This window comes from Marmota monax, unplaced genomic scaffold, assembly GCF_021218885.2.
Source record: "Marmota monax isolate L192 unplaced genomic scaffold, Marmota_monax_Labrador192_F-V1.1 WCK01_AAM20220418_F8-fsc00012, whole genome shotgun sequence".
NCBI classification, from domain to species: Eukaryota; Metazoa; Chordata; class Mammalia; order Rodentia; family Sciuridae; genus Marmota; species Marmota monax.
The window spans coordinates 32,778,678-32,791,028 of NW_026695227.1; the positions used below are offsets into that span (position 1 = coordinate 32,778,678).

The following is a 12,351-nucleotide window of genomic DNA, read 5'->3' on the forward strand; positions in this document are numbered from 1 at the left end:
TGCTACAGTCTCTTCCCACCCCCCACCCCCCGCCTCTGTTAAATAAGGGCTTGGACCACACCAGATCCCTTCCAGACCATAACGGCCTTTCTGTCTCTGAAATTCAAGGATTTGAAGAAATCATGCAATAGCTACCCAGAAATTGCAATTCCTGAGTTCACTCTTACTCTGGGGTTCTCTAGGGCTTTCTTTGTGCCTGGCAGGAGGAAGAAATTAAGATGTGAACTTCAGTTCTCTGATGGTGTTCTCTCACTTGTAAGCAGAGAGACAGCCTGACCTGCATAAATTGAGGGGAGTCTCTGCCTCCACATCAGTCTCAAAGAGGACTGGAGACCAGGCAGCAGGTGCTATTTGGCACCTGCAATGTCCTTGTCTCCAGGTAGAGACAGGGAGGCATCTGTTCAGTTACCTGCTGGGATAGGTGGAGTGGTTTCTTCACAGAAGAGGTTGCACAAGTAGCCCATCTGAGGATCCCTTCAGGGATAAGTACTGAGATGAATACAATAGAAACCATGGAGCCTGCAGCCTTCACACCTCCTCCCTCCTCACCACAGATGCCGTCTGTCAGGAGCAGGCAACAGACGGTCCAGGGGTCCATCTGTGCTAATGCTCACAATACAGTCCCATGTTTCCCCACCGACACCCCCTCGGCCCCTCAGCTGATGGCCACTTGGTGGTCTAAGGCGGGAGAGGGGAGGAGGGAAAGAAAAGCACTAAGGGAGCTAGTTCTTGATTCACAGCCCCCAAGCCACCCCTGCCCAAAAAGCATCCTGCCATCCAGACTTGTGCAATCACTGAGGGCTGGAGTAAAACCCCCTCCCAACATCTCCTGGGAGGCTAAGGGTCCAGGGCATGGGGGTGGGCACAATTAAGGAGAAAAGGTAAAGAAGCAAGTTAAGTGAAGTGGGACAGGCAGAGGCAGAAAGATTTTCCTGGTCTTCCCAAGTGAACATGGCCCTCTATCCCTTTCACCCTTCAGGTCATGGGTCTAACACAGCACCTGTACAATATGCCACTGCTTACCAGACCAAGAGCCTCTGTAACCCCAGCGTGAACCAGTCCTTGGCAAGGAGCAGGACTTAAACATGAGAACTGAGGAAGACAGCAGCACCACAGGGTGGCTAGCTTGCAGCTCTGGAACCAGGTTACCTGGGTTAGTGGTACTAGGGGTTGAACCAGGGGTGCTGTACCACTGAGCTGTATCCCCCAGTCCTTTTTTTTTTTTTTTTTGAGACAGAGTCTTGCTAATTTTCCTAGGCTGACCTTAAACTTCTGATCCTCCTGTCTCAGCCTCCCTAGTCGCTGGGATTACAGGTGTGTGCCCATGCACCGGGCAAGGCTGCCTGGGTTTGAATCAGCTCTGCCACTGAGCAAGCTAGGCCTAGTTACTTACCCCTCTGGGCCTCGGTCCTCTCATCTGTAAGGGATGATAATGGTACCTGTTTCTTAGGGTTGTTAAGAGAACCAAATGGGTTAATACAAGTATGCAAAAGCACACAAAATGGTGGGCAGAGCACATGGTAAATGCTCCGACTAGAGGAGGAGGGGACTGAGAGGGATACGCAGCCCTGGTCTGCGTGTAGTGGCCAATGTCCTGATATGGAGTCTCCAGCTTGTGCTGACGCCCTGTGGTAGCTAGCCACTCTATAGACACCACATAAGGGCCTTCCACTTCCTCCTCTCACTTCTTATTTGGGCACTACTGACGACAGAGACTTAAGCTGGGCCATCCCTGCTCTTCTAGGGCCTGGCAATCATGGTAACAAACAGCCTGGGGGATGGTCCCTAAGGCTGGGACCGAGAATGACAGAGCACCGCTCCATCCAACTCTGAGCCCCCACTCTGCTTGGGCACATTCCCAGCCCCATGAGTCAACATTACGGTAAGGATCTGTCTACTGGGAAAGCGGCACCTGGGCTCCAGCATCCCGAGCTGAGGACAGGTTTATCTAGCAGAGACCACCAAGGAGGGACCTCATAATTAAGTCTCCTGCTTTCAGGTTTTTCATATTTTCCCTTTCGCCTTAAACATGGGAATGGGAGACAGCCTCTTTCAGCACTTCTGAGATAACTTGAAAAGGAGAAATTCTGGGTCCTCTCACTCCTTGAGGGCTTCTGCGCAGTTGGTACAAGGATGTCTACTCCCTCCTTCTCTGGGGACCACGTTACTCCCCATGCACAGCCTCACCGCCTCTCTCCCCTGGCCTAGAAGACCCTGGATTTCGCCAAATCTTCCCCCAAAAGTTCTTACAGAGACCTCCTACTGTGCCATCTCTCCATGAATCATTAAAGCCATCCATTCCCAAATTTCAAATCTCGTGCAATACCTCCTCACAGACCCCACTCAAGGTACTAAGGGCCCCGCCGGGGATGCCCTGGCTCCGCCTCCCCGCGGCTGCTAGTTTTCCCCCAGCGTTGAGCGCTCTGGTCTCCAAGTTTCCCCAGTATCGCCAGCTGTCGGATGCTGTGGGCGGGGCTCCAGGGCAGCGGCCCCCGCCGGGGGAGGAGCCTACCGCACCGGGGGCGAGGCCTCTGAAGGACGCCTCCCTACCTCTCCGAGCCTATAAAGGCAGGCCACACGCGGCTGGTTCGGCTGGCATCCCCCAGCCGCCGCCTGCGCCTCGGAGTGGAGCGACCGCCGCTTCCGAGGGGCGCCCAGCGCCGGAGCCATGACCCTCCGCCGACTCAGAAAGCTGCAGCAGAAAGAGGAGGCAGCGGCCGCCCCGGACCCCGCCGGTGGGACTCCGGACTCGGAAGTCGCTCCCGCCGCTCCGGCCCCGACCCCGGCCTCGGCCCCCCCTGATGCAGCCGCCACCCCTGGACCCACCGGGGACGAGCTGTATGCGGCGCTGGAAGACTATCACCCTGCCGAGCTGTACCGCGCGCTGGCGGTGTCTGGGGGCACACTGCCCCGCCGAAAGGTGCGTCCCCTTCAAACCCTGCGCCCCCAGCCTCATTACCCAGCAGTGTACCTTCCTCAGGGCTCAGCTGATCCCCACACCATTCTCTCCTAGTGGTCCACTGAGTCCTCCACCTTCCACCTCGCTGACCTGGGTCGACTCCCCTTGTTCTCCAGAAAGCTCAACCCCCCCCCCACCAGCGGCCCCCGCTGCTCTGTGGCCCCCGCCTCAGTGCCGCCCCCAGTCTCGCTGGCTCTCAACTCCACTCCCCACGCGCCGCCGCCCCATCTCCTCCTTCTCTCCTGCCCTGATTCCTCCCAAGCATCCCCTTTTTCCGACTACCTCCTTCGGGGTTGCTGCCTCCCCCCACCCTGGGTCCCGCCTCCTGGTGTCCAGGTGTCTCGAAGCCCCCAGGACTCCCTTTGTCCGGGCTTCTCTACTTGCAGACGGAGGGGTGAGGATGGGGTCCCATTGCTCGCCCCAGACAAGTTGAGGGTCCTAGAGCCCTGGAGTAGGAGACTGGGGCGGGGGCCGCGTCGCCTGAGTTCACACGCTGCCCAAGTGCTTGGGGCGTCGTGGACCCCAGAGAGCACACCCTTCCGAGGGGGTGCCGGGGTTCCTGGGCTAAAGCGTCTGGTGTGCGGGGTGCCAGGGCACCGCTCCCTGGACTTCAGGCGGACCGGACGCGGTGGGAGGGGTCGTGGGGCGCCGCGGGGCAGGAAGGATGCGGGCCTCGCCCGCCCTCTGCGTCTCCCCCTCCGTGAGGCCCTTCCTCTGGCTCAAGGGAACCTGAGCGCTCAGAAGCAGAGATCCAAGACCCAGGTTAAGGAGAAGGGACTGGTGGCCTTTCCCCATGCAGTCCCCCTCCTCCTCTCCTACCCCCCATCACCCCCCACACAATGAACAGCTTGTTGAGAATTTGCATTTTATGAAAATCGGGATGAAAGACAAAGGGGTCTCTCTGTGCTGCCCAGTCCTTCTTCCTTGTTGAAAGAAGGGAAGTTTGGGAACTGTCCCCACCCATAAGGCTAATCTTTGGTTCTGAAGAAAGAGAGCCCCCTTCTCTTCCTTGTCTTGGGGCAGCTTGGTGACAGGGTTAACCAGCGCACAGACCCGGAAGGCCCTGGGCTGTTTTGGCACGTGAGGAAAGGGCTGGAACCAGATGGGGCTTTCATCTTCTAAAATTTTAGGGAGGGAGATTGCTTTAATTTATCAGGGACTCTGAAGATGCAGGGATCTTCAACTTTGTCATCTCTTCACCCCAGAACAACCTCTTAAGTATAGTGAGACTTACTGACAAGTTTGACATCTTCAATTTTTGTTTTGTTTTGTTTTTTGTCCCAGAAAGTAAGATACCCAGGTGTAGTTGGGCACACTGGCTACCTGCAACTGAGATCCACAGCTGGTCCCTGGAACAGGCTTTATTCTAGGAGACTTGGCACTTCTGTCCCCCACTCAGCCATGTTCAGGTTAGAATTGCCAGCTCTTCAAGCCTGAGTTTCTTACATGAGCTCTCCTAAGCCACTCACTGTCTGGCTGAAAAATTAGATAGAGACCAGACTGGCCTTGGGTTCCCTGGAGTACTTTGATAGGGGAGCCCTGTATTTCTTAGAATCCCACTGAGGAAGAGCCCCTGCTTCAATTTTTGTGTTCTGAAAGACCTGAACCCCCTCCCCCACAGTGATGGAGACCCTTCTAGAGTCATGACCCCGCCCCAAACTTGGAAACCAGCAGGAGACCTAGGGGTTTATGCATATGAAACCAAGGAGAACAGTTGTGTTAAGGAAACCCTGGGAATGATATTAATAGTTGCAGTAGTGGCAAATAATTATACCAGGAACAAAGCAGGTGTGGATTTGGGAAGAGACAGACAAACAATGAGAAACGGGGTGCGGTGTCCAGAACTAGAGGGACATCCCAGAATGAGGTTCTCAGCATCTGCCCAAGGGCAATCCCCCTCTCACCTGTCTTTACTGTCTTCCCACCTAGGGCTCAGGATTCCGCTGGAAGAATCTCAGCCAGAGTCCTGAACAGCAGCGGTGAGTCACCCCCACCAGCCCTTGCTATGGTCCAAAAGAATGAAGTGCTGGGGTGGTAGGCAGGGGGAAGCAGATACAGCATCTCAGCCCAGCCTGGGGGAGTCATTCTCTTACTCTTCAGCATGGCTCTCCCGCTGGGAGTGAGGGGCAGGTGTGGGTGTGGGCTGGCTGAAGGGGTGGCAGAGAAAGGAGGCAGGGATTTTTGAATCATTAGGTACTCCTCAGCCCACCCCCAGTCCCTGCCAGTTACCCCTCCCTGGAGAGATGTGAGATCTGGATGATGGGTGGGGGAAGTAGGGGTAATGTTCTAAGCCATGACTCCAGGACTTCCGTGAAGCTGCCTGGTCCAGCAAGTCCAGTGGGGTTCCAGCCTGTGACATCCCTTTTAGGAAAGACCTAAGGTGTGGTACTCACCACAGGGCCTGGGAGCCCATAGTTTCCCTTCTCTCTCCATGACCCATCCTTGATTTGAGTCTTGATTTCTCTGAAATGGACCAGCAAATTATGATCTACTGGTCAGATTGGCCTGTTTGGCCCATGACCAATATAAAAATTGTCTATATATATTTTTTATATATATACATATATATATGGAGAGAGAGAGAGAGAGAGAGAGAGAACATGCCACTCACCGTGGTACATGCCTATAATCCCAGAGATTTAGGAGGATGAGGCAGGAAGATTGCAAGTTCAAAGCCAACTTCAGCAATTTAGCAAGGCTCCAAGCAACTTAGCAAGACTCTGTCTCAAAAAATAAAAGGGCTAGGGATATTGCCCATGGGTTCAATCATTGGTACCATAAAACCATTTTTTCCAGGACTAGGAATTGAACCCGGGCTTCATGCATGCTAGGCAAGCACTCTATCACTGTGCTATACCCTCCAGCCCTTTTAATTTTGAGTCAGGGTCTCACTAAGTTGCCCATGTTGGCCTCAAACTTGAGATCCTTCAGCTTCAGCCTCCCAAGTAGCTACAATTACAGGCATGTGCCCAACTCATTTTTCAAAAATTAATCAATTTTTTTTAGGATACTGGAGATTAAATCCAGGGATGCTTTACCACTGAGCTATACCCCCTGCCCTTTCAATTTTTTATTTTGAGACAGGGTCTAAGTTCCCAAGGCTGGCCTTGAACTTGTGGTCCTCCTGCGTCATCCTCCTTAGTCACTGGGATTATAGACGTGCACTAACCAACTAATTTTTATATTTTTAAGGTGTTGTAAAAATAAAAACAACCATATATAACAGAGGCAGTATGGGGTTCACAAAGAAAACCTAAAATATTTAACATCTGGCCCTTTGCAGTTAAGTTCACCAGTCCTTCCAGAAACTCAGAAAGCCTGACACAGAACTTCCACACCCCCTGGGCCTGCCCCAGTACACACATTGGGGGCGGGGGTGGATAACAACGGACCTGCCCTTCAGGGTGAGGGCTCAGATGGGAGCCGGCAGTGCAGTTTTGAGGGAAATATCTAGGTCAGCCTAGAAGTTGAGGGGCCTGCTCTCTAGGTCCTTTCTGAGGTCCTCAGACTTGAAGGGGCCTTAGGAGGCTGCTTTAACTCTGCCTCTGGCTGGCGGGAAGGAAGGGGGTGGGGATGGGCAGAGGAAACTCTGGGCTCCCCCAGCAGGCCAGGACCTGGAGTGGCTCCAGACCATTGTGTCCGGCGGGCAGGCCTTCAGTGCGGGAAGGGGCGGCCTCAGGCTCCCCTCCCCCAGCCCCTCACATCTGGTGGGCTGGCCCCACCGCAGCTGGGAGGAGCAGCTGTGGTCTGTGCTGAGCCTCGTGACTGGCCTCTGGGGGTGGGGCCGTTCTTTCCCCTGAGTTCTGTGGAGCCGGAGGAGGCTCCAGGCTGGGGCCGAATCTGGGGCCTCAGCTTGTCAGTGAGTGATACTTGGAGCTCACCAGAAGACTGGAGCCTTCTAGCATAGTTGGCCCCACTGGGGCCAGCCATTGCCAGTGCCTCCATCCCCCACGCTCCATGGGGACAATTTGCTTTAGGTCTGGAAAGGACATTCCAAAAATCTGTGATGACTGTGAGCTGTCACTGGAGACTGTTGAGTCTTTTCTAGATGTTCTAGGCCAGACTCCTGCCTCCTTGGACACCTGAGGTCTAAGACTGCTACAATCCTTTAAATTTTAACAGTCTTGATTCCTATGTCTCCCACAGGAAAGTTCTGACTCTGGAGAAGGAGGATAACCAGACTTTCGGCTTTGAGATCCAGGTGGGAAAAGCTGTGTACAGAGGGTTGACAGTCAGGAGGCCAGTCTGAGGGATGCATGAACCTATCTGTCTGGCCTTGTTTGTTACAGACTTATGGCCTTCATCACCGAGAGGAGCAGCGTGTGGAGATGGTGACCTTTGTCTGCCGAGTTCATGAGTCCAGCCCTGCCCAGCTGGCTGGACTTACACCAGGTGGGACCTGAGCCCAGGACACTGGGCTCTGGGAGTGGGTATGACCTTTCTCCCAAGGAAAGGGATGAGAAATCGCTCCTGAAATCAGTCTTCCTTCCTCTTCCTATTTTGAGAAGACCAAAAATAGAATCCAGGCTTAGGATCCAGGCAAAATTTACCATTCACTGTGTGATCTTGTTCAGCCCCATCTGCAAAATGGGGTAATAACACGTCTACCCATCACAGTGTGGTGAGGGATTCCCTGGGCACAGAGCCAGGGCCTGGTAAGTGGCGGCTGTTGCTGCAGGGCTACCAGCTGCTTCCTGCTGGCAGCCTGGCAATCCAGCATGGGCAGGAGCTGGGGAGAGGCAGCATTCCACTGAGTCTGCCTGTCATGGGGTCAGGGCCTACCCTGTCCCAACCTGACTCGAGTCTGGGGCACCTAAGCATGTCCTCTAACAAGAAAATGATGCCTCTGGTAGAAGACCCCTGAGATCCAGGCAGAATCCCCAAGTCCCAGAAAGGGGCAGCCTGGGACTCCATGAATTGACTTCACCTGCTCCATTCTGTCAAAATTTTTGTCCCGTACCTCATTGTTTACTTACTAGCAACCCTTGGATAACTTTGCAAAGTAGTTTCCCACCCATTCTTCCTCCTGATCATCCCTGAGGCAGTTCCAGCAGGGTTCCATACTCCTTTTTTACAGATGGGAAAGGAGCTTAGAGATGCTGGCCTGCCCTGCCTGGGGTCAGAACCTCTGCAGTGGCACTGGAGACTCACCTTGGGTCCAGTGTTGGTTTCCAGTGGGGGTGGGGGAGAGAGAGAGAGAAGATGGACAAATACCTTTATTTTGTTTATTTATTTTTATGTGGTGCTGAGGATCAAACCCAGGGCCCCGCACTTGCTTGGCAAGTGCTCTACCGCTAAGCCACAATCTCATCCCCCTGCCTTTACTATTTTTTTAATCTATTTTATTTATTTCTACTTCATTTTTATCTATTTATTCTGGATGCTACTTATTCTTTCCTGTCTTAACTGAGTCTCACATCAGGCTAAACAGAAATAACCAGCTCAAGGGGCAGCCCAGGGCCCTGGAAGGGCTCAGCCTTTGGGCACAGAGTTTCTAAAGGGTGTTGGGTATGTGAGAGTCTAGTCCTTCTGAGGTCGCAGGTACCTAAGCTGGGGTGCTAGATCTGGATAAGCTTGTGGTCACTGCATAGGGAGGAATGGCTGTGGTTTTGTGATTATGTGTTTTGGATGAGGTAGAAAAGACACCCAAGAGGTCTCCCCAAAACAGTGAAGGATTCGGGGGAAGGAGTTCAGGAGTATTCCTCAGGGGTATCGCTCCTCTCCTTTCTGGCCAAGGTAGAGGACTAGAATTCTTCCCTCATGCCCTGTGGAGCAGATGCTGACCACCTCTCTGCCTGGCAGGGGACACCATCGCCAGTGTCAATGGCCTGAATGTGGAAGGCATCCGGCATCGGGAGATTGTTGACATCATCAAGGCTTCTGGTAACATTCTCAGGTATGCACAGGTGGGATGCCTGGTGCCTGGGCTTAACCTCTCATGTTTCCTCAGCCTGTGGGCTCACTCAGACTTTGGTTCTCTAACTCCTCAGACTGGAAACTCTGTATGGGACATCAATTCGGAAGGCAGAACTGGAAGCTCGGTTGCAGTACCTGAAGGTGAGGAACCCAGAGTTTGACCAACCTCCACTGTCCACTTCCCAAGCCCCTGCCCTTCAGGCCCCACCGTTTTACTGGTTCATTCAGCCGCTGACCCTCCTTTAACCTTAAGGTTTCTTCAGTCTACTCCCTGACCCCTGTCTACATCCACGTCCTGCTGGTTTAGTGCTAGCTCCTGACAGCAGGGCTTGGTATGTCTTGCAGCAAACCCTGTATGAGAAGTGGGGAGAATACAGGTCCCTAATGGTTCAGGAACAGCGACTGGTACATGGTAAGTAGACTGGGTATGTGAAGGACCACTTACTGCCTTTCAGACACCCAGGTCTGTGATTCCCCCTCATAACCAGTGAGCTACTGCCCCCTCCAAAGCGAAGAAGGGTTTGTTTAGCCACTACTTTGAGTACCACACTGCCCTGGGCTGATGCACACATATTTTTTAGTTATTTTCAAATCCTTATGACACCAGGGTCACAAACAAGATTTAAATAAGCTCTCTTGTGTTGATATCATCTCCATATTCCACATGAGAACACCCAGGCTCATAGAGCTTATTTAATTGGGAATTGTGGTACGCGCCTGTAATCCCAGTGGCTTGGGAGGTGGAGGCAGGAGAATTGGGAGTTCAAAGCAGTCTGGGCAATTTAGGGAGACCCTGTCTCAAAAATAAAAAAAGGACTGGGGATGCGGCTCAGGGGTGGAGTGCCCCTGGGTTCAATCCCTGGTACAAAAAAAAAAAGAGAGAGAGAGAGCTTATTTAAATCTTGTTTGTGACCCTGGTGTCATAAGGATTTGAATTTATAATTGCTGTTTTACAGATGGGAAGCTGGGGTTCCCAGTGGAGCCTCGCCAGAGTCACATAGATAGTCAATAGGAAGGAACTGGATCTCTTACCTGCTCCCCCGCCCCCATCCCTAGCAAAGTATGCTTTGACCCTAGGCCTTAGGGGCTTCCCTCATTGTCTTCTGTCCTGGCAGGCCTGGTGGTCAAAGACCCAAGCATCTATGACACTTTGGAGTCCGTGCGCTCCTGCCTCTACGGTGCAGGCCTGCTCCCCGGCTCCCTGCCCTTCGGGCCTCTGCTTGCGGCGCCCGGGGGTTCCCGCGGGGGCACCCGTCGGGCCAGGGGCGACGCTGAGGACGCTGTCTACCACACTTGCTTCTTTGGGGGCACCGGCACGGAGTCCCGGGCGCTGCCGTCCCCGCCGCCCCCGACGCGTGGCCCCGGCCCGAGCCCTGCAGAGGCGCCGACCTTGGTGCCCTGCCCCGGGCCGCGGGCCACGCTGAGCCGCAGCGCTAGCGTTCGGTGCGCGGGCCCCAGCGGGGGTGGCGGCGGGGGCGCGCCTGGCGCGCTCTGGACTGAGGCTCGGGAGCAGGCCCTGTGTGGCCCTGGCCTGCGCAAAACCAAGTACCGCAGCTTCCGCAGACGACTGCTCAAGTTCATTCCCGGACTCAACCGCTCCCTGGAGGAGGAGGAGAGCCAGCTGTAGGGGCGGGGGCGGGTGGGGGAGGTATTTATTTATTTATTCATTTGTAAAAGCCAGTGCTCAAAGTGGGGTGGTAGCGCAGGGCCCAAAGGACCCCAGGAGCCCAGAGCAGCGGGAGAGGGTCCTTGCGAGCCCTGGCCAGCCTGATGGTTTCTCTGCTTTCCTCTGCAAAGCAAGGGAGCCCAGGCCTCTTCTCCCGTAAACCACAGTAGGAGTCAGGAAAGGTGGAGAACAAGCATTCAGGGTCGGGAGAGGTTTGGGGACCAAAGATGGATGTGTTATCCTCCAGTCTGGGTCAGTAGTGCCTTGTGGGGTGTCCAGGAAAACTCCTCCACCTAGAAGGGGGTCCCTGCCCCATGAAGCCCTCTCCTCAGCTTTACTTGCTCCCAGCCCCCTTAGCCTTGGGGAGAAGTGGCCCTGGGTGGGTCATTCCTCTACCCTACACACACGCTATTCCAGGGGATCAGAGGGCCCTGAGGGGGCAAGGTGCTGGTCCCTTCCCTCTGGCTTGACCCCTAAGGGCTTGGCCCCTCCCAAGGGCCTATAACTAAGTTGGATCCTGCCAGGAGGGGGTCCTGGGTTCTGTGCCCCTTGGGGAACAGGATTGGGCATGTTCAGGTGGGGTGGGGACTGCTCAGACTGCTCCACCATTTCGCCTATGTTGCTTCTGAAACACAAACTGTATAAAATTGACTGTTTTTTTGCATCTGTGTCAGTGTGGTGACTGCCTGAGGGGGAGGACTGGGCTCGGCAAGCTCTGACTTCATCGCGCACCCCCCTCCAAACACATACACTCACACGCACTATATTTACACCTCATTTTCTTGCAGCCTGAAGCCAGAGAAATAGTCTGGGAGGTTTAACCTACATGTATGGGCCTGAATGGGAGCCCCACACCCTCTTCAGAACAGTGCATCTTAAGCCTCCCTCCCTGAGTACCCACAACAGCCTTGTCTAAAACCCTTCACTATCCCTAAATCCCAATGTGAATGTTTGCTTCCCTTTTTCTTTTCCAGCCCTTCAGGTCTCCCTGTAGGGACAAAAGCCAAATCAGCAGGGCACTTTGCCATATCCACCCAACAGCCTGTCTCTGGCCCAGTTACTGGTCACCCCATTTTTCTAGAGCTCCTCAATGGGAAGCCATACTTCAAAAAGGAGATTCTAACTCCTGTGCTGCAGTGTCCGACCTCTGCCTGCCTCCTTATCTTGTGCCCCCGACTCTTACTCCCTGCTTTGGGACTGGATGCTGGCTGTCCCTGGCTTCAGGCCCCTCCCTCTGCACGGGCTCTTCCCAAGGCTGACTCCTCCAGTTGCAGGCTCTGCCTTCCCACCTCAGCAAACATGCAGTCACCCTCCTCTGACACAGCCCTCTTTTCTTTCCATCACAGTAAGCACTGCCATCCAAACTGCCTGAGTTCTGACAGGTTCTGCATTTTGCCTGCCCTGCCCACCTAATAGGTTGCACGCGTTTACAGCAGGGCCCAGGACTGTTTCTGTCTGAGTCACTGCTTTATTCTTACCCAATCCTAGCACAGTAGGTCCTCAATATAGTGTGCCAAAACATCTCCAGAGGTGATCACCACCTTCTTTGAGGTAATCTAGGGCAAGTGAGATGTCCTAGGGTCACACAGCAAACTAGCAGTAGAACTGGGCCTGGGGCTTAAGACTCCAATTCCAGTGCTCCTCCCTGACAGTAACCAGCAGACAGTTGTGGTTTCAAGAGAGGTCTGAGTGGACCCTCCCCTGGCCAGGCCACCTCCCCACACTCTCCCTCCTGCCCCATAGTGCTGGCCTCCTGAATGGGTTCCTTGCTGCTTCTATTTCCTCTCTATCTTCCATCCTTCACCATATA

General features: G+C 54.1%; 1 protein-coding gene across 1 annotated transcript; it reads left to right on the forward strand.

Moving 5' to 3' along the window:
- The first annotated feature begins 2,582 nt into the window (after positions 1-2,582).
- On the forward strand, positions 2,583-11,205 carry Tamalin (trafficking regulator and scaffold protein tamalin). Its single transcript, XM_046436361.2, has 8 exons — positions 2,583-2,920; positions 4,889-4,938; positions 7,106-7,160; positions 7,249-7,351; positions 8,762-8,855; positions 8,950-9,016; positions 9,221-9,287; positions 9,991-11,205. Exons 1-8 carry the CDS (start codon positions 2,669-2,671, stop codon positions 10,500-10,502), a joined length of 1,200 nt encoding a protein of 399 aa, XP_046292317.1. The 5' UTR covers positions 2,583-2,668; the 3' UTR covers positions 10,503-11,205.
- The last annotated feature ends 1,146 nt before the right edge of the window (positions 11,206-12,351 follow it).